Source organism: Anser brachyrhynchus, assembly GCF_964034855.1.
Source record: "Anser brachyrhynchus genome assembly, chromosome: 5".
Classification (NCBI taxonomy): domain Eukaryota; kingdom Metazoa; phylum Chordata; class Aves; order Anseriformes; family Anatidae; genus Anser; species Anser brachyrhynchus.
The window spans coordinates 24,507,243-24,529,551 of record NC_137699.1 but is presented as its reverse complement, the minus strand read 5'-3'; the positions used below and the strand labels follow the sequence as shown (position 1 = coordinate 24,529,551).

The following is a 22,309-nucleotide window of genomic DNA, read 5'->3' as shown; positions in this document are numbered from 1 at the left end:
ATGATTGGTTTGCTGTTGGAGTTCTTCTACCATGAAATGCTTTTAACTATCTCCCTTTCCTCAAGTTTTTATTTCTAAACTCTTTGCTGTCAGTGTTCTTCCAGTTGTCTCACAGCGCTGCCCCTGCCTTTTCAAGCTATGTAAAGTACACTTTTAACATACTTTTTGTCAAATGTGCTTTCTTAAAGGCTGCTTCATCAACTTATTTTTTTTTCCTTTTCAGTGTCCTCATAAACATTTTGCTATCTTCATCTCCTGTTGTTACCCTGTTGTGTGAAAGTTTATCTTTATGGTGACAAAAAAAATTTTCTTCATAAAATTCTAAGACAGTCCAGTGTCATGGCGTATGTATTGAAACGCATTTATGTTGTGTTACAGGATAACATTCCCAATACAGGGAGGTAAAGGAAAGAAACGAAAAGAAGATGATGGGAATGAAGAAAAACCTGAAGAAACTAAAACGTTGATTGTAGAGCCTCATGTCATTCCAAACAGGGGACCATATCCATATAACCAACCGAAACGGTAATAGATGCATGTGAACTTGGTTGAAAATGGTAATATGCATAGCAGTTCAGTTTCAGAACTAAGAATAGCATGTTGTACATTATAAATCAAATGTCACTTTGATTTCATTACCAAAAAAAGATTTGGATATGAGACTATTATGCTTTGTATTTAAACCAAAGTACTCTATTATCCACTCTCTATTTAAAAATATTCCATTGAAAAACATGGAGAGAGACCATCTTTTAGTATTGTCAGGACTTTGAATATTAGTATTGAAAAGTTAATGTTTCATGCAATTGCCCTTATTTTCTCTACTTTTCTAACTAATGACTTTTTATAACAGTTAAGAACTTAGTAAGGACAGTGGTGAATAAGTATTTTTCTTGTATGAGTATGCAAAATACTTGTTTTTTCTGTAACACAGGAATCTGAAGGGTCTCTTACATGAATGAAATACATTAAAAGCTTCCATTTGTTTTCAATAATTTGTTTTAAAAGCAGTGAGAAATGTAAAATACTGTCTATCATCAGAACACTAAGTTGTATGCACAGTCGCAGGACAAACGTGTGACACTATTCATGAAATAAATGACTTAATGGATCTTTTAGAAGTGAAGACCTGCATGTTAAAGATGGGGGTAGGGGTGAGGGGAACTGGAATGGAGTATAACATCTACTCCTAGCTATGATATCTGCAAAAGTATGGATGTGTTAGGGAAGGAGGAATGCACCTTTAGGAATTCAGCAGTTTTTTGGAAAACTTTTTCTTTACTTTCCCTGGCTACTGGATTTGCTGAACACTTAATCAGTGCAAAGAAGTGCTGATCATGCTTAAACTGTTGTAGTAATTACAGTAACAGGTAGCTAGCTATTCCTACAAAGACTTATAATAAAATTCCTTTACAAATAATTCCTTTACTTATAATAAAATTCCTTTGCAAAATGATAGCATCAGCAATAATTTGCTGCAATTAATTAAGAATCAATCCATATATATACTCAAACTCTCTTTATACAGTGTAAGTGTTTTAACTTAGGTCTGCTCCTACTTCAGGTAAGTGCCGTAAGTATGTGCTTAAAGTGTGCAAAGCAGGGAGAGCCTTGGTAGAACTCCTCTTGCTTGAAGAATAGCAGGTCTGAAATTGAATTTTTTTGACAGTCCTTTGTCAGATTGCCTTCTTTAAAGGAGAGAGGAAAAAAAAGTCATTACATTTTCTCTATATCCAGGTAATCAAGTAATGTCATTTAACTTTCTACTTCATCATGTCACCCTATTGCTATAGGGTTAAAAAGGAGAATCATTGCTAAATAATTTTGTGACACACTCAACCAATAATAACTGAAAACATCATTTTAGGTGGGATGATTTTGTTTTCACGTGGCCATTGTGATTTACAGTCTTGCTTAGAAATTGCAAAGTTGCCAGGTCTATAAAGAAGATAATTGTAATTTTGGTTTAATTTATATAAACATTTGTAGGCATGTAGTTCTGGAGAAACATAGAGCCAATTAATTTGGTTTAAAAATGTTTAAACAGTTGCTTTTACCAAAACTGTTGGCAAAATATGTCAATTTTCTGTGCTTTTTCTTTGTTACAGCAATACTATTCAATTTACCCATACTCAAATTGAAGCTATACGAGCAGGAATGCAGCCTGGGCTAACTATGGTAAGAATTTTTTATTTATTTATCTATTTTAAGCATTTTATGCTCTTACTTGATTCTAGCTTCAGGTACGTTCAATGAAATACCTGTAATGCCTATTTCTGTAGACTCTCTGAGGGTACTTACTCTATTAGTAGCTTAAAATATAGGAAAATAACAAATGTTCAGCATCCTCCTATCTTCACTAAATCGTGCTTCAGAAATACATTTGATCTCTATATAACTGGATCCTGTGTCCTAATGACTGAAGACTTTCCACAACAACCAAAATTAACTTTTTCAGTGCTTGAATTGCTAGTTTTAGACTGTTTAGATTGCTAGTTTTAGCTTTTGCTATGTCTGTCTTTTTTTTTTTTTTCTGTTTTAAAGTACTTGTGTCATTTTTAGTTTGGTCTAGCTCCATTAAAGAAAATGAAAGTTACTGAATTGTCCTTAGGGAGCTTTTTTCTTCTATCTTCTGAAATTTAATGTACAATCCCTTATATCCTGCTGACTTCTAGATATAAGAAGCTGTAAAAGAGTCGTAGATTTGTTAGGAAAGTAATTTCTGAACAATGAATATCTGCAAAGGTCTCCAAGGCTTAGCTGACTACAAGTGCCTGCATTCCAGTGAAGTACAGTCTGTCCTGCTAGTGACTCCTCAGTGCAATGATTTCTCTGGTACTATTAATCTCTTCTTGGACTATATGGGTGTTAATGCTAATTTTTATTTTTTAAGTTTTTTTAATTAGTACTCATTAGTACATAATCTTCCTTCTCCCTTGCCTTATGTTTTTAATACTCCCTGTGCACTCTGTACCTAGCACATGAAAAGCGCAACACAAAGGAGAAAATAAATTTCAGTAGAATTGTATGCCATTTGTCACTGCCTTACTAGGTGTGCTGACACTCATAATGTCTTAAACCATGTATAAAAGTTCCTGAGTTCTTTGTAGTGTTTGAGTATGATGTGTTCTCTATTGCAGTACTCTCTGTATGTTGATAGGGTACCAACTTTAAGGTTTATTCGTAAATGAGAAGTTCTTTATTTTGAACGCTGTGAAAATGTCACAGTGATAGATTCTTTAAATTTGGTTATTTAACAATGCTGGAGGGTGGTTTTTTTGTTGTTTTTTTTTTTTTTTTTTTTTGAAATGAACCCCCCAATGATCTGAACTGCAGGGTTTTACATAATTAGAGTGTTTGTGTAAGAACACCCACACCAGTGAATAGGAGTATTGTTTTATATCAATATTATTGTCAACAGGAAAGAAGACTGAGAAATTAAAAATCTTTGTTACCATTTTCAGTATATAATTAAAACAAAATACCAGGGCCAATGAGGGGGAGGTTGTATCTCTGTCACCTAATTTTTGCTTTCATTTTATTTTTTAAAATAGCACTGCATACTGTTTATTAGTGTCATTTAATATTTGTTGAGCTATAAATGACTTTCTATTGCAGTATATAATGAATCATAATCTACCATCTGTCTCACGTTTTGAGGGCTTTAAAGAAGTAACTTACTGTGCCTGATACTCCATCAGCTTATATGAATCTTTGAGAAGATGGTCTTTATGTGTGTGTGTATATATGTATAATTTTAACTTTTTTGCTAAAAACATATTTACTAATTTTTTAAGAAGAGGTTACTGAATGGGAGTCTGGTAGTTCAAAAGGGAAATGCAATGACTAAGTCAACTCTTTTGGAGGATGTATTTATGATTTTTTGACAAAATCACCTGGTTTGTTTCTGCGAGGAGAGAAGGCAGACTGCTTGAGAAAATAGTTATGCAGTATAAGCCTGTGTTTTATTTTCTGTCATTATTTCATTTGTTCCTGTCAAATATGATTGAGAAATACAATCCTGCTTGTTTTTGAATCTAGCAATGAGATTGTCTGAATAAAAACAAGCACGATTTTCTAGCAATTTATGTTGTTATGTGTAGATACATATGAAAGCAGGTATTTGCTTCTTAACACCGAAGAAATTACTTTTGAGATGTTTATAATATTGTTTATAATATTTATTTACACCTTTAAAATGTTTTACCAACAACTTTAAGAAATTATACACGTATAATTGATCCTTTAAAAACATTAACTCTTGGTATCGTATCATCAGTTGTAGATTTTTAAGTAAATGAAGAGAATGGAATCTGTCTTCTATTCTTTACTTCACCTTATTATTTCTCAGTTATGTTTCTTTGCTTCTTTTTTTTTTTTCACTATTTCCCTTATGTTTCGCCTGTCTTGGAGATGAACAGCATGCTTTTTTTGTTACTGTTGCTTGTTTTTTGTCTGAGGAGGTCTTGTGAGATTGCTCTGTTTTTCCCAAAAGGCTGTATTTCTGTCCAGTGCAGAATTTTTATAAATCATGTGCATTTTTGTTTGTTTTTCTTCTCTTTATTTTGTGGTTTTAGGTAGTGGGTCCACCTGGTACAGGGAAAACTGATGTTGCGGTCCAGATAATATCCAATCTTTATCATAATTTCCCAGAACAACGAACTCTTATAGTTACCCACTCTAATCAGGTAAGATATTTCATGTATGAAATTTTTCTGTAGTTACAATAAAGACGAGCAGCAGATGCTGAGAATCAGTGCATTCAGGACTGCAGTTGTTTCTTACTAATGAAAGCTTAAGTTAGCTTGTGAGCAGATTCGCCAGTTCTAAAATATGCCATGAAAATTTTGAATTTAAGGATAGTAGTTCTGAGGTATTTATCAGAGGTTTTCCGGATATTTACCTCATTAGGGGATAAAAATTAGGAAGTATTCTGAAAAAAAGTATCTGCACAGTTTTTACAATTGCACATTTACTGCATGCATGCCAAACTTGACTTGTACTCAGTAGTTCCCTCGGGCACCAGTTGCTCTGTGTCTCATGCTTCCAAGGAAAGGCAGGAAAGGTAGAATGGCCTGTTCAGATGAATGCTTGCTTCCCATTCATAAGAGATGGAGTCTACCTGCTAATTCTTGACCACATATAAAATAATAATAATAGTCTTATATATTCTTATTCTAAAGCCATCTGTGATTTTGAAAGCTTCCTTTTGGTGATAAGTTAATACCTGGGATAATACAGGCCAGTCTGCAACGGGTTGTGGGTGAGTAAAAGGTATTAGAGTTGAGAGCATTTCTGTTGTGGAGTAAAGGAAGTAAATAATTTTTGAGGCAGGTAGGTAACTCTTCTTAGTGGACAAGACTTAATGTGAATATTTGAAATTGCACTTCAGGAAATAAACTATTACCTCAGCAGGGTTCATTTCCTGTGCCTTGACTATGTACTTAAACGTGTTTGCATGACTTCCAGTTGACTTAAACGTGAGCAAGCTTGTACTTCACTATTAGTTTTGTGGTTTGACGATTCAGTGCTTATAGACTCAGCTCCTTTAGGATACACTGAATTGAGCTGTTGATACTAAGCTTTAGAAAACTGAAGAGTTTAAGGCAGGAGCCACAGTAAACCTTGAAGTCCAGCAAAATATATTTGTCCATATGGAATAGTCACAGTACCTGTCAATCACCACCAGATTGCACTCTTATAATTTACAGTAAAAGTTAAATGAACAGTATTGTTTCTAAGTGATCTAAAAATAACTATTTTTAAACTGTGCTTCCTGAGGAAAAACGTATGAATTGATAACTTTATCAACTAGATTTTTTAACTAGGTGATTTAAGGAAGGGTGTAAAATCAAATATAATTGTTGCATAAAGGAGGTGAAGACGAGCTTCAGTAGGCTGATATGTCCATTGTCAAGATTAACACAATCTAGCTTCAGTGTTGACTTCATGTGTGCTTTGGCTTTTGTTATACCGAAATAGGCATTATTTGCTGACTGTTTTACAAGTAATTCTTTGGTTTTCCCTGCAAGAGTTTCTAAAAACTACCTTTTCTCCTGTTCTTGTCAATCTTTAGGCCTTGAACCAGCTGTTTGAAAAAATCATGGCTCTAGACATTGATGAACGCCACCTCCTGCGTCTGGGTCACGGAGAAGAGGAATTAGAGACAGAGAAAGATTTCAGCAGGTGAGAAAGGAGGTGCTAATGATAGCTTGTATAAGTATTGTAGCTGAGACCCACATGTTGAATCCATTCTACCTCTCTTGTCATTGAGCAAGGAGCTATGCTTGGCATGTTTTACCTTTCTCATGCTGTTGAATTGCAGTTATGTAGAGTACACTTGTTTTCGATATAGGGTTAAGTAATTTTGATTCTTAATCAGTAGCCAAACTGTTCTAATTGACAAAATCATGCAATTGCTTGTTCACAAATTCATCTGCTTGAATAAAAGTAGTTCACTATGTTATACATACACGCATGCTTTATAAAATTGACCTGTTTTGTGGGAGAAATTTGAATGATAAAGTTAAATTTTTGTGATTAGGAATTTTTGTGCAAATATGATAGCACCTTTGCTGGCGTACTGAATGTTGTGTACATGTAAATGTGAAATAAAACTTGGTGCTTCTAGTTCTTCAGAATATTGATTAATAACAAAATTGCTTGTTTCATTGGTAAATAATACATTTTGAAAAATACATTCATAAGTCAAGCTATCAAGTACAAAGACTTGAGAACCTGTTCTGGTAAACACTTGTATGTTTTATGTTACATGTTAGTCCAATTGACGTCAATAGGATTACACACATTCATAAATGCAAGCGAGGGTATAGGGGTCATGCACTGGAAATAACTGGACTGTGATATATTATTATAGCAACACCTTGACTTCTAAAAGTTGTAGTAAAAATTATATATAGTCACTAGAAGTTATTCACATACACATCTTTGAGTTTCATTTAGGAAAAGAAATACTTAGGGATTTTTTTTTATTTGAATCGTTTGACATAATATTTTTTTTTCCAGTAATTTGATAACCAAGATCTTAGTGAAGTGATGTCATGGTAGATATTTATTTAGTAATATCTAAGACTTAATAATATTCCTTGAACTGTAGTGTTCATCATTAAAAGGAGGTTTTTCTGGGACATTCTGTTGTCTATTTTCATTAATATCCAGCATAATTCCAGACAAGAAGTTTATTTCCTGTATGCCTTCTGTGTTTGTTTATTGTTTTTTAAGTTGCTTTAGAATTCATGTTTTCTGTGTTAGGCTGCTTTAGAAGGCACAGTACTGCTTAAAAGAATTTATTCTGCATGTAAGCTTCTTGTCCTATTTTGCTCCCTTGGCAGACATAGCAAAACAGTGAATTTTACAAGCATAAGGTGGAGAGGACCTGTTTAAACTGGTACTGTCACTTAAGAAACAAAGGGAATCACAGCTAAAGAAAACTTTTGTAGCAAGGAATTAATATATAAAAGAGGGCATATGACTTGAACTGTGAGAAATAAGAGGACATTTGGAAGTGTGGAAAAAAATGATTGCAGTCACTTGTAATAATGATGGATTAGTTTTGCTCAAGAAAAAAAAAAGAAAAACATTGCGATGATCTTAACTGTCCTAGTTCCTGAGAAACTTGTTTTTTCCAGTTGCTAACAATATGATCGTCAGTTGTGTCTTAGTAAATTAAAATCACTAGCTTTAGCTTCTCTAACTTTTGTAAGTAAGACAATAGAACCCATTGAGGTCCCAGGGATTGTCTTTATTTTTCTGTGCAGAAAGTTTATTTTATGAATAGTAAGCTTTATAGGAACTCAAAATTTAGCCTTTATTCATATTTTAGGTTCTAACTAGATATGCATTTTTAAAAGAAAGTGCCCTCATATGTAATTTCAACAATTTTCATATTTGTTGTCTTAATATGAAAATGTAATAAATGTGATACATTGATTTTTTTAATTATTATTTTAATTATTTTTAAAGGGGAGGAAAAAAGATGGGAATGAATTAGATAAGAAAAAGCAGGCTGGAAGGAGTAAGTTACAAACTAATTAGCCATAAAAGGTTTTCAATGGACAGCTCTGAGTACAGGACTTCCTATGTGTGGATGCAGATCTGTCTGTTATGGTGGTCAAAGCATCATTGCAAGGCATTTTGTATATCACCAAAGGAAGCTAGACTTACACAGAAACTTCGGTTATCAGTTCCAATTATGATGGATGGTCCATAGACTTCTGTAACTTCCATATGCTTGTATAATGTGTAATGGTTCCTACACAGCACGTAGGAAGTAATGCTTTCCTGAATAGAATATTTTACTAATATTTACTAATATTTATGAAACTTTTAATGATGTGATAAGATAAAAAAGCTTTTTTTACAGTGATAGTTCTTGCATGGTTTTGTAAGTTATTAGGGTTTATCTAGATAGAAATAGTCAGCAGGTAGCAAATGTTTGTTTTGCAAGTTACTAGTAGGTGTGATATCTCATTTTGATACTTAAACCACTTGGGATTAAATAAATAAATATACAAAATATGTTAACCTTAATTCATTTTGTAGGTATGGAAGAGTTAATTATGTTCTGGCTCGAAGACTTGAACTTCTACGAGAAGTTGGGCGATTGCAAGAGAGTCTTGGAGTCCCAGGAGATGTTTCTTACACTTGTGAAACAGCTGGCCACTTCTTCTTATACCAAGTAAGGACTGAAATAGCTTTACAGAAACTGCATGACTTCAATGTGTTAGGAAACACACTATAAAAATTACAGTGAAAATTTCAGGATTGAGTCTTAAAAAAACAAAACCACACAGTGTTTTCTTTGGTGGTTCAAAATACAATAATAGCTAAAGCCATAATTATAACCTTACTTATTTGTATTGCTATTGTTTTAAATCCTGCCTGATGACTCACAAACTGAAAGGCTAACATTCCTGCTCTTTATGACTACTGGCAAATTTTCTAACCTGGAGTTTCCCCTTCAAATAAGAAAATCTGTGGGATGCTTTATATTTTAGACAAACAGTAGATCAGCTACTTAATGTTCCTTCTAGAAAGCTTTTATGGTTGAAATAAGATTCATGGTGTACAGAACAGTGATTTTCTGTATATTGTTTATCCTTCATTCCCTTCTGTGTACTTGTCACTGACCATGTCCACATTAGCAAGTAATATGGCTTAAGCAGACATGGGGAGTGGTACTTAGGACCAAATCCCCACACTACACGTATTTTTAGAGAAGTTAGCTTGGGATAGCTGTAGTGTGTTCCTAAACATTATTAAATATTCATTAGGCGTTGGAGACTGCTAGGAGCACAGCTAAAGCACATCTTCTGGTTTAATTTCCTCCTGAAGGAATACAGTTTGGTATTTAAATCAAAGTATTTTAAGCAGAGATAATCAGGAAGTTTGCTTGTGCAATGGGTTTATGTGACAAGATTTTGGTTTCAGAAGGTGGAGGCCGCTGGGGTGACCTCTGTGAAAAGTGGCCAGGGGCTGCCCCTGGGTTAAATAGAGCCAGTTCCAACTGGCTCCAAAACAAACCCGCTGCTGGCCAAAGCTGAGCCATTCAGTGATGCTGGTGGTGCCTCTGTGAAAACATGTTTAAAAAAGGATGAAAAATCATCTCACATCGCTCCAGCTGTGAAAGAGGACTGATGGCTGGGGAGACAGGGAGGGGGGCATAGGAGATAGAGAAACAACCCTGAAGGCACCAAGGTCAGTGCAGGAGGGGATGAGGTGCTCCAGGTGCCAGAGCAGGAATTCCTGCAGTCTGTGGAGAGGACCATGAGAGCAGGCTGTCCCCTGGCAGTCTGTAAAGGGCCACAAAAGAACACGTACTCACACTGCACTCTGTGGAGGTCCATGCCACAGCGGGTGGTACCCTTTATTTAGGTACTCTGAAGAAAGCTGGAGCCTTTGGAGAGCCCATGCTGGAGCAGGCTCCTGGTCAGAAGTTGTTTTCTGAAGAACTGCACCCTAGGGGAAGGACCCATGCTGGAACAGCTCTTCAGGAGGGGTGGAAAGGAGGTAGAAGGGTCAGGAATAAGAGTGTGAAGTTGAGCTAGGAAAGGAGGGAGGGTGCAAAGAGAAGGTGCTTTTAGTTGTCTTCGTTTCTCAGTGTCCTACTCCATTTTTAACTGACATTAAGTTAAATTAATTTTCACCAAGTCAAGTCTGTTTTTGCCTCTGGCTTACTGGTAAGTAATCTCCCTGTCTTTATCTTGAGCTGCAAACTTTTCCATCGTATTTTCTTCCCTCGTCCTGGTGAAGAGGTTCAGTGATAGAGTTATTGGGTGTAGGTCTGGCATCCAGCCAAGGTCAACACACTGTACCACAGCTTTGAAAATGTCCTCCTGATACAAGATCAAATGCTAATGTAGACATCTTGGTTTTGTGATTAAAAACAGTTATTTTATTTAGTAAGTGTGCAAGGTGATAACTGTCCAATGACTTCATTATATTAAAAACATGTCTGCATGACGCTTTTGTTTATTATAGGTAATGTCTCGTTGGGAGGAATATATCAGCAAAGTGAAAGTTAAAGGTGGAAAATTGCCAAATGTTACGGACGTGTCCAGTTTCTTTCCTTTTCACCAGTATTTTGCAAACGCTCCTCAACCAATTTTCAAAGGCAAATCCTATGAAGAAGATATGGAGATTGCTGAAGGCTGTTTTAGACATATTAAGAAAATATTCACTCAGCTTGAGGTAAGTGACATGTAACTGTGAAAGCTAAATGAATCTGCTTAATCCTAAAGAAAGTTTACACAGTTCCAAAATACAGCTTGCCCTAAATCCTAAAAGCGATATATGCCTTTAGGCAGCTTCTTTAGATTGCAGGGCATTCAGGTGAGAACTTCCCCCTTTGAGTAATTCAGGTGTGCTTCACAACAGAGACAAGGGTCTAATCTGTTTTATTTTAAGCTTAGGAAGCACCCATTTTATGTGCTTCTTTTTCACTGATTAGGTTACTAAAGTTGGTGCACTTATCACTCACTGTTCCCCTGATCCTTACAGGGTCTTTGTATTTACAGTGATTTGCCTTTAATCAGATAACCTAAAAGTGTAACATAAATGATTTATCTTACATTTTTTTCCCAGTATTGCTTGAGAGGCTTTTAAAAGCTCTAGGGTAAGGGTTATCAGGGTATCATTTCATCATATTACCTGTATTGGCCTTTCTAATATTAGATGTGAGTTATGATGCTGTTTAAAAAATAAAAAGGAGGGGGGGGAGTGGAGAACGGAATGAAAATAAGAAGAAGCAGTAAAGGAAAATTGTTGAGGGGAGGGTTCCTGAGAACCAACTGAATAATTTTCTGAGAATTTATATATGCACACAGGTTGCAGAATTCTTGGATACACTTTAACAAGCTTATGTTTTGAAATCCTGTTGTCTCCAGGTTTAGGATACAAATGAATAAATAAAAATCCAAGATGGAATTGTTAACAGTACATACTCATAACTTTCTTACTTAATTTGACTTAAAAGGTGGACAGATAGTTTCAGTGAATATGTTTCATAAGCAGTATATTTATTTATTTTTTAATTCTGTTCTTCAAAATTCTTTTTTCTACCACAGGAATTCAGAGCATTTGAACTTCTCCGCAGTGGCCTGGATAGATCCAAATATCTGTTGGTGAAAGAAGCAAAAATCATTGCTATGACTTGTACCCACGCTGCTCTGAAACGACATGACCTAGTTGAATTAGGTTTCAAAGTAATGACATTAGTGATACTACACTGTTTTTTTTTCTTTTTCTTCTTTTTGTCGTTCCCCCTGCTTCATTTAGACCTTTATCTCTCCTAATTCTTTGCATCTAGATTATTTTGAGTTGCATGTTTTTACCTCTATGTTTTTAATTGTAATTTTATTGAAGAGAATTTTAACTTCCGGTTCTGTAAGTAAAAGATGAGATTGCTTTTAAATTACATATATTGAAATGCTTAATAGTGTATGCATATAAAAAAAAAAAGTTAGCTTTGCCATATGAGATGTACTGCAGTGATATGATTGGGTGATAAAATAAAGGATGAATTAGGGAAAAACATATCTATTATAACTTTGCTTACGTAAAAAATGAACAGTTTGAGGGGAAAAAAAGCTATGAGACAGTGCTGTTTTCACTCTGCGGTGTTAACCGTAAGTATTCATTTACTATAGACTTGCAAAAACAAAACCCCCTCGTCTTCCCACCAATAATTGTCCTACTAATGAAAAGACTTTAATTTCCTAAATAAGTAATTGATGCTTCCTTTTGGTAGGTTAAATAACAACATTAACTTGTATTAGTTGGCTGACGGGCATCTCCATTTTTTCTTTCTCAGTATGACAACATCTTAATGGAGGAGTCTGCACAGATTCTGGAGATAGAGACGTTTATACCTCTCCTGTTGCAGGTTAGACCTGAGTTATAAAACTTGCTACAAAAAATGATAACTCAAAGTCTGTGTTCTTGAACAATACCAAATATTGAGAGGAAAGTATCTTGTGTGGAAAGTAACATAGAACTGGTATTTCCCATGGAGCAGACAATAAGAATTATCATGTTCAAAACATGATTACAACTTCATTAGTTGTTTGTCCTGTGTACCTGTGACTAAGTAGTAGTATCAGGATTTCACTTTGGAAGCATGAAGATATTTAAGTGAACTAGCTCCTGGCTTTGTCACATTGTTGTCACTTGTATTCTTTCTCATTTAATACATATTGCTAAATCACTGATAATTTTAAAAACTGTTAAAAATTATTTTTTATTATGAAATAACTGCTCTAACTTTTGTTTCCCAAGATCATAAGTGCTCTCTGTCATCTTGACTGCCAATGTTGCTTGTTCAGTTTCAGTCAAAATTAAGAGATAAAGTGGATACCAAGTACCTAAAACTTTCAGGAAACTGTAGCCATTAGAGGAGACATTCTAATTGATGTTATAACACCACAGGGAGAGGGAAAAAACAAAACCAAAAAACAAACAGCAAAAAGTTACTACTTCTACTTTGTCTACTTTGGGCCAATAATTATGTACCTTTTATCTAGTTTAATTGGTAAATGCTTAGTCTGGTATCAACTGCCGCTTATACTGTTCGGCAAACCAATAGTTGGTAGCTATAAAAGGAATGTGTATGTGTATATGATATGGTTGTCTTACAGCTGGAAGGGTGCTGTTAATACAAGGAAGGAAGGAAGGAAACTGAAGCTAATGTGACATGTGGGATGTTTATAGGATGGTCTTTAGAAAGCCAGATAGCAGTAGCTCTGTATGCAAAGAAATGTGTCCTCTACTCTTGCAATGTAAGGAATTGATGAGGGCTAACACTGCTACGGTTGCATATCTTTCCTTAAAAACATTTACTCTTATCCTTCTAAGCTCAGCCTGTCTTTAGATTTGTTGTGCCTCTGGTGAAGATTGTTGGCCCAGCTCTGGGGTTGCTTTTGGCATCCTGAGCTTGAGATGCATCACCACCTACTTTTAAGAGCTGTAGGCCTTCCTAAGTAAGCAAACAGTGCTTCTCATACATCTGTGGCTTAAATGACAATTTCAACCCCTTTCAAGTTATCTCTGTAATCTCAGATTAACGTGAGATAAAATTTCACCATTGGGAGGGAAGTGTGGGCTCCCTGAGGAACTCTGTGCAAACTCTTTAGCTGCAAATCGGAAGATGATGTGTGGGAAGTTGGTGAAACTTAAAACAGCTTGTGCTATTCATTTGATTCTTAGTGTAATGGCTTTCTAAAAATTACAGAGACTGTTCATTTTCTAGAAGTAAGTTTCCTTTTTAGACGTTTTGCTTGGAGCAAATATTTTCATTGAAAAACAATGATTTAAGTTCCCCTAGAAAACCACATCCAAGCTCAGATTTTCATTCCAAAGGAAACGTAATGTAAATTGAAAAAGGCATGACAGAAACTCCATGAAATATTGGTTATATTCGTAATTTTTCACTTTGCTCCTTAACAATAGAGGTTCAAATACAATTGCAGGAAAGTAACTCAGTATGGGCCTAGTGCACAAAAGAATGTGGATATCCAAGATACTGCTATTAAAGCCCAAGTCCTGTGTTCAGTCTTACTGCAGGTTTCTTCAGTGTTGGGACCATTAACGTGGTTCTTTATCACCTTTGTGATGTGGTAAAGATGACCGAGTTTTGATAATTCTGAGCACGGAGGCAACTAATTATTTCACCCTCTAAACCCTGAATATGGCCTGAACTCCGAAGAGGAGTGCATATTTCTTTCTTTTGGGGGGTGTATGGAGAGCAATCAAACTTGAGGCTTTTTTGCAAATCATAAAACAGGAACAGTTTTGCTCTCTTTCAATTACTATTTCAGCAATTACAATAATAAAGTGGAATGGACTTGGTTTCTTTATGTCCCGTGGACTTAATGAGCCCTCGTTTTAGTCTCTAGAACAGCAGTGAAATTAGTGAAACCTGAAATATAAGGAGATTTCTGCTTAGTTAGATATCTCTGTGTCATAACGGTATGTAAGCGTAAGTTGTAGTTTGGGTGGCTTCTCATGCAAGCTGGTCTGTAGAAGCTTAAGTTATTTAAATCTCTGTTTAAAGACAAGCGTTACACTCCAGAATGTTGTTTTTGCCTTTTGGCAGTCTTGAATTTAATGCTACTGCAGTGCTGTGTAATGAATAATTCCTGCATGGCTCTTTCCATGGTTTTCATTTATAATGAGATTATTCCATTTAGTGAAATAATCATCATGTAGTGCTTTTTAACTATTTGAATGAATACTGAATAACATGATGCATCAGGTTAGTGAAGGGAAATAAGCATATATAAGCAATGGAGAAGCTGAAGACTTCTGTAATTAAGGCAAACTTTTTTTTTTACGATAAAGCTACATTCTGTGGGATATCCCATGACCGTTCTTAGAGGAGCCATTCAAATAGTCACTGAAAATTGAGACTGGTTTGTTTATGTTTTGTTGGTTGCTTTTTGTTTGTTTTGTGGTTTTTTTGTTTGCTTAAAAAAAGAGAACTAGGCTTACAAAGTGGTAGTACTAGATTTCTTGCAATTCAGAGCAAGATATTTTTTTTAAAAAAAATAGAGAGCTCTCTGTCTGAGATTAAAACTGATCATAAGAGCAGAATGATTACATAGTGTACTTGAACTTCTCCAAATCGGTAACCTTTTTTGGAGAAAAAGAAATAAAGCGTTTTTCCCAGCTATTGAAAATATTTTTCATCCTCTTTCTTTCTTTCTTAAGGCATCTTCAGGCCAGGTGGACAGTCCAGAGTTCAGTTTCCTTCCTTGCTCCCTGATCAGAGAGGGCTTCAGAGTTCTTCATCTTCAAGTGGCAAGAAAAGGAACTTCAGGCTCTGTCTTGAATAGTTCTCCCATGGGGACAGGGAAATATCAGAGGAGTGTTTAAAATAACAGGGTCAGAACTGTAAAACTGGCAGTCAGAAATCTTCAGGATTCTGATTCCAGGATAATGTTACCCACACATCTGTTCCTTTTACATCCCTCTGTTAAAATAGTCCTTCATGCACTTTCTCAGTACTTAACATAGGTACACAGAGGACGATGAGGAACTGGAAACAGCTATACATAACATACTGAAGGGCTTTCAGTCCAAGAGCCATGGTGGCAGGCACATCGTGTTCATGGAAGAGAAAATGTGAGAATTATAGAGGTAAACAGGAGAAGCATACGAACCACAAAAACACTCGAAAGGCAGGCAATAGAGAGATTAGAAAGAAGTTAATAGTTGTCTTTAAAATGATTGCAGTTCAGTGTAGCTTAAGAATAAAACTTAGGGCTTAGACGGCTAATTTGACCATTATTGTGTTGTAATTGAGTGCCTTGATTATATTGTAATACTTATAATTGTGTAATTGATTCTAGAACCCTCAGGATGGATTCAGTCGTTTGAAGCGGTGGATTATGATTGGTGACCATCACCAGTTGCCACCAGTCATTAAGAACATGGCTTTTCAAAAATACTCCAACATGGAGCAGTCCCTCTTCACACGGTTTGTTCGTGTTGGAGTACCAACTGTTGATTTGGATGCACAAGGAAGAGCAAGAGCAAGGTGAGCTAAAGAAAACAGCATGTGTAGCTACTACCAGGTCAAGAAATGGAAAAATGCATGTATAGTATTGGAAACTTTGGATTATCAAGGCAGGAGTTTGCAAAACTGTGATTTATATTTTGTTCCATTTTCAGTTTAGACTAGACTAGCTTAGACTAGAAGGCAGGTTTTACTTTGCTGAAATGCAGTGAGTTTTACTTTATTTTATATAGTAGCATTGTGAGTATTTCAGTGAAAATGATATTTGAAGGAATGTTAAGTCTGGTTTTTTTGTTGTCTTTTTTTTCCCTTGGAAGAAGCTGCTTTTTTTTTTTTTTAACAAGCTTCCTTTTCTGAATTAATATATTCAAAGCTAAATAAACGTTTGCTATTCCTTGTGAGGTCTGCAAAAAGATGCTTTTATTATGGGATTTCAGTTGAGCTTCAGCTCTGCCTGATTGTCAGCCAGGTTGTCCTCCCAAGAACGTAATGCCTTTTTGTGTGTAGATCTAAACTAATTCCTCATAGTAAGAGAGAGCTTTTCTTTTTTTATCCATTTAACTGACATTTTCAATATGACAATTTAGATGTCAAATCTATTCATTTTGTCAAATTTATTCATATTTGTGGCATCTTATTAATACGGAAAAATAAAACCAAAGAAGAGAAAATAATTCCATGTAAATCATATATATATATATATATATGCTTAGTTTTAAATCCTAGTCTTTTCTATTTAGGTGTAAAGTAGAATGAACAATTTGAAGAACTTCTTTTTCATTTAACAAATGTTGGCTTTTAGAATATTATTTTTTAGCCATATGGACGACAGTTATTTTCAGTATATGATAACGCAAATTATGCTTTAGTATGATGATAAATGAAGCTTATTTTGTCATCTACTATTTTACAACATCTCAGAGAACTTCTTAGAGGGAACAGAATGTTTGCAAAGTGAAGAAAGTTGCTTGATCATGGATTATTTCCCTACCTTCCTACAATTTGTCTTTACTTTTGTGCTCATAGGTAACTTCCCCATGAAGTATTTGTTACTTTACCTGGTTAGGATATTGTTCTGCATTTCTGATTGAGACATTTTGGTTATAGTACTCTCCCTGTAAGTATTGGGGATGATTGAGAATTGTATAGGTTTTTGTCAGCTTCCCTTTGCTTTTCAGTTAATACATGGCAAGGCACAAGACAAGAAAATAAATTTCTTTTTGCAGTTAAGAGTCTTTACAACAAATAATGCAGAAAATCCGTTTGCCCTTAGTCCTTTCTTCCTTGCGAAGAAGTATTAATATTTCTTAAATTTTGTCATTTGAAAATGCCTCCTAGATTTCTTTGCAAAATTGGTACCCTTCAATGGAGAGCTGATCAGGCAGAGCAGGCTTAAGGCTGAGACACTGCTGTATTGAGTTTCTGCTAGGCATATGCTTCTGTGAATGAGATGCTTCTTTGCCTTTTGCAGGCAGACCTCTTGTGTTACAAGCTGGCTAGTCTGTGTAGTTACAGTATACTTTTCATCAACACTTACTTAGATCAGGCTTAAAACTGTTATTTGTCAAACCAGCCCTGTAGCTAAGTTAACAACTCTATCTCCAATTACATGCAGACTATATTCAAATCCTTCAGGCAAAAATTGTTTACATATTGGCTCAACATTAAGGGGACAAATCAAAATTCTTAAATGTGAGGGACCCCTTGCCCATTTACCTCTCAATGTGCAGCTTATCTTGTGGGGAGAAGATGGTGATCAAACTGTTAGGGACTTTTTTTTTAGGCTTTTGTTCTATCTCAGACTGATAACTCATTTCTAAATAAAATGTCCTAAGCTCATGGTGTGAGCTTATGTCACTCACAACTGCATCACATCACTGGGTGGCATGAGATTTTTCTGTGAGATCATGACTATCCAAATTTATGACGATTTTAGCCTACTGTTTTGCATTAATGATTTGTTCTGCTTTCAAAACAAAACAGAAATGGGGGGCATGTCAGGCTTTTCCCCAAATTAATCTGAAATAACTGAGAGTAATGATCTACATCCACCTTCTTGCACATTTACAGAAGATGAAATTGAAATGAAGGATTTAAGTATTCAAGGTCATAATGTAGGTTATTGGCAGAAAAAATTCAGGCTTGAGAGGTCCCAGAGTAATTCTCTATACAATAGTGTTGTACTGCAGGAAACAATACTTAAAGGAAGGTAGTAGTTAAAAAATTGAATTGCTCCTCTGTGCAATCTAGCAACTTAGTTTCCCTTCCTTGTCTCTAGCTTCTTCATTGGTAGCTTAAATACCAGGATCTAATATCCAAATTCTTCCTAAAGAGGTAAATCACGTTCCCTTTTTGGGAATCTACAGATAAATTAAGGCTATCCATGGCAATGTTCTGATCAGTTACCACAGGAAATTTCTGTTAGCTGCAGCATTTGAACACAACTGCCAAAACCCTTTCTGAAAATTTTGCTATTAGAATGTTTGTGTGTTTTGTTCTCAGTTTGCAAAATGGAATATACTGTGGTTCTTTCAGTCTCTGCCAGCAGTTCTTTGTGACATAGTATAAGATGCCTGTAGCCATAGAGCAGGAGAAGGGGGAATTCACTTCAGGTTACAACCATGTGTGATGAGAATGTGAAGAAGTAGCCAAATTTGTATGCTTTCTAGAAAGAAGTAAAATCTACAGTTTTCTGTGAGAGAACCAGACAAAATGGAAAAAAAAAATTACTAAGTTCAAGAACTCACTTTTAACTATTTTTGTCTGTGTGGTTTTGGACAGTTTATGTAACCTCTACAACTGGCGCTATAAGAATCTGGGTAATCTGCCTCATGTCCAACTTATGCCGGAGTTCAGAACAGCCAACGCTGGGTTTTTGTATGACTTCCAGCTTATAAACGTAGAAGACTTCAATGGTGTGGGAGAGTCTGAACCCAATCCTTATTTCTATCAGGTAAGAGAAATAGTGTATGCTTTATTTAATCTGGATATGGTTTACTAAATCTTCAGCGAAGACTTTAAAAATACTGTAAACTGATGTTTATGTTCTCAGATAACACAGCCATGCACATGAATGATTTTTTTTTCCCCTCGTTATCAGTTTCGAATGTTGAAAAGGTTGATAATGTGTTATGTTGTGTTTTTTTGCTCAAAGTGAATGACTGCTTGCTGTTTCCATTTTCTCAAAGTTACTGGGTTGGGGCAGAGATTTGGTGCATAATTCATTATGAAACATTGTTTTGGCCTATGGCAAATTAAAGGCTGCTGTACTGTCATGATAACAAAATAAGCAGTAGCATTTCTCTGTATGAAGGATCAACATTTGCTCTGTGGCAGTGTTTTAATTTGATCTGTATATAAGAATGCAAAAGAGTCCATTCATAAAAGAATGAAACAGTACTACAAAAAGTATGCATAAGAAGCAGAGAGACATTGAGGGCGAAGTGAATTGCAAAAGAAAAGCTTAGCCTTGAAATTTCTTGCTTAAATTTTCAAATTAAGCCAGCAACAACAGCCTTTATCTATTTGTTTAAAATAGGAAACACTTTGACAATTGTAATGAGATGCTTATATTTTCAGTTTTCTTATTCTTCTTCACTAAAATTTTGTTTTAAAAACAAAGATGGCAACAGTCTGGTACTTAAATAATCTGTTTGGGTTTTCCGAAAAGTTAGAAGCTGGATCTGTGTGCAAGTTAATGAATTTAATACAAATATAGAACTAACACCTTATATCTTGTTTAATGTTATGGAATGCGAACAATATAGTTTAAGCTAGTAATATGCATGGTCATTTTTTTGCCTACAGAGATCATTGAGAATTATGTTAATCTATTTTTTTTTTTGCAAGGTATTCATAGGGTATGCTTGGGTTCCTCTTGCCTTTTTTTTTTTTTTTTTAATAACAAGCTGGCGTGCTGTTAGTGAACAAAACAAAGGAGAGCCATAGTCCACTGCTTCTCATTTCTAGCTTGGGGTGATGGTTGTTTGGAGGGGAGAGTTTTTGATTTTGGAATTTAAACTATAACACTGTAGCGTATAAGTAGTAAAAAGCTGTCTGCTGGAACAGCTGCAATTAGTGCCTTAACAGGGTAATTGAGCACAACTTTATTTCATTTCCATCCTGAGGAGATTAAAAGTCACAAGGGCACAAAAGACCTTTATTCCTACAACAGCTATTCTGAACAAACTCTTCTAGTATGTCCTACAGTTATTTTTTTTGTTTTTGTTTTTTCATATCTTGAGGGTAGAGAGATACTGGTGGGGTACATTGGTGACATTGAATAGTTTTTCTAACAGATTGCCATGTATTATTTCTCTTTGTGATTTGAGGCATTTCTTTCCAGAGTTAATGAGGATTAATATTTGTAGAGTAGCTTTATACCCACAGGTGTTTGGTATGTATAGCAACTCCATTTCTCAACTAAAGCAGAACCCACTTAATAATAAGAAGAAATAAAGGAGGCTGACTTGTCCAGCCTGGTCAAACACATGCCAAGTGACGATAAGATCCTTGTATAAATATAACAAGAATAAATATCCACAATTGAGAATAACATTTTAACTTGAAAGATATTTTTGCTCACAGAAAATGGATGTAAACAGGCTACGAATAAGTTAACTCTGGAAATTGGACAAAAGCTCTTACAACCAGAGGAGTGATGCTCTGGGACAGACGTATATTATAAGTTAAAAAAAAATTTAAAAAAAGTTAGGAAATATACTTTAACATTAGATACTTTGAGATTGAATAGGTGTGGCCTAAAATAGAAATAACTGGATTTGATAATCCAGGTGTCTGTCTTCCTAATTAATTGTTGAGTTTCATTATTCTAGTTCAATGAGTTCTTTTTTTGAGCATACTGGAAAGTGATTCGTTGCAACTTTTTTTTGCTTGCTTATATGAAACCTTGTTAAACTATTGCTAAACAGATTTTGTTTGCCTCTTTTTTTTGTTTTGTTTTAAACCCCTTACATTTAAATACTGGTATCTGTAGACTATCAGCTTTTAATGCTTCTTAACAAATTATAATTCCACAGTTTTAAATAAGAGGTGTTTTTTTGGTATATTAAGTAGAAGAAAAAAGTTGTATTAGTACTTCTTGAGTTCTGTAGTAATATATTAAGGTGGAGGTTCTTTTGGGCTGCCAAGTATATAAATGCATTAGGTGCAAATGTGTAAATATTTTAGTCTTTGAATATAATTCAAATGTTAACACTTCTTTTAAACATTTTAATATATTTGAGGACTACTAAATATTTAGATTTTAATTGAAATAAAACTGAGTACTTCTCAGTTGATACTGGAAAGTGTCAATCTATTGCCTAACAATAATATTGACAGAAATTTTTAGCGGTTTTCTGGCTGAAGAAGGATCTAAATTATTAAACTTGCTTGTGATTTTTATTCTTTCAAAATGACTTTAATAGATCTGATGATTTCACTTAATAAATGTTTCAGCACTGAGATTTTTCTCTAAATAGACAGTTGTTCTTTACGATCTTACAAAATTAATAACTTTTTCCTTCCTTTTAAACTTAAGAATCTCGGAGAAGCAGAGTATGTTGTGGCACTATTCATGTATATGTGCCTGCTTGGTTACCCTGCAGACAAGATAAGCATCCTGACAACATACAATGGACAGAAGCACCTGATCCGTGATGTCATTAACCAACGGTGTGGAAATAATCCACTGATCGGACGGCCAAACAAGGTGACTTTCAGAATATATCGGTCATTGGAGTGGTTCTCTTTTTCATGATTATTGTGTTTTAGAACATGACATGATTGAATCTGTTCCATCTGATTGAATAGATTCACTGCTTTCTGTGCAAGTATTCCTTTATTAACAGCACATACTTATTAACTTGCATTCTGTGGAATTTCACTACTCTTTTTGCCTTTTTGTAATTAGTCATACAAGGAAATTGCAAAATCAGTGAAGTTCGATAGAGACTGTAGTCTGTGTCCCACAGACTACATGGGACAGAATAATTCTTTGTCATTTATTTTGTCTTCCTTTTAAATAAATAAATAAGAAAGAAAGAAAGATCCACCCAGAGTAGAAATGGCGATTTGATAAAATGCATGATGAAGAATCTTACGAAACAAAAATATATTTACAAAATTCTGGTGTCTGCTGGTTAAAGTTCTATATTATAAAACTGGTAGCTTTCCACAAGTTTTTGTTATTAGTACTCCACAGTTAGCTGTCCTAATTGAATAAAAATGTGAGAGAAATAGTATATGGAGTCACATCTCCCAGAAAGAGGAGTT

The 22,309-nt window shown here is 34.9% G+C and overlaps 1 protein-coding gene across 1 annotated transcript in view; it reads left to right on the top strand.

Moving 5' to 3' along the window:
• AQR (aquarius intron-binding spliceosomal factor) overlaps positions 1-22,309 on the top strand; it is a 55,356-nt gene that overhangs the window by 24,825 nt on the left and 8,222 nt on the right. The window contains exons 21-31 of the mRNA XM_080596150.1: positions 379-525; positions 2,109-2,178; positions 4,578-4,688; positions 6,077-6,186; positions 8,563-8,698; positions 10,501-10,710; positions 11,586-11,723; positions 12,332-12,403; positions 15,867-16,054; positions 18,815-18,986; positions 21,576-21,746. Coding sequence (XP_080452276.1) covers positions 379-525; positions 2,109-2,178; positions 4,578-4,688; positions 6,077-6,186; positions 8,563-8,698; positions 10,501-10,710; positions 11,586-11,723; positions 12,332-12,403; positions 15,867-16,054; positions 18,815-18,986; positions 21,576-21,746 — 1,525 coding nt within the window. The remainder of the gene's footprint in view (positions 1-378; positions 526-2,108; positions 2,179-4,577; positions 4,689-6,076; positions 6,187-8,562; positions 8,699-10,500; positions 10,711-11,585; positions 11,724-12,331; positions 12,404-15,866; positions 16,055-18,814; positions 18,987-21,575; positions 21,747-22,309) is intronic.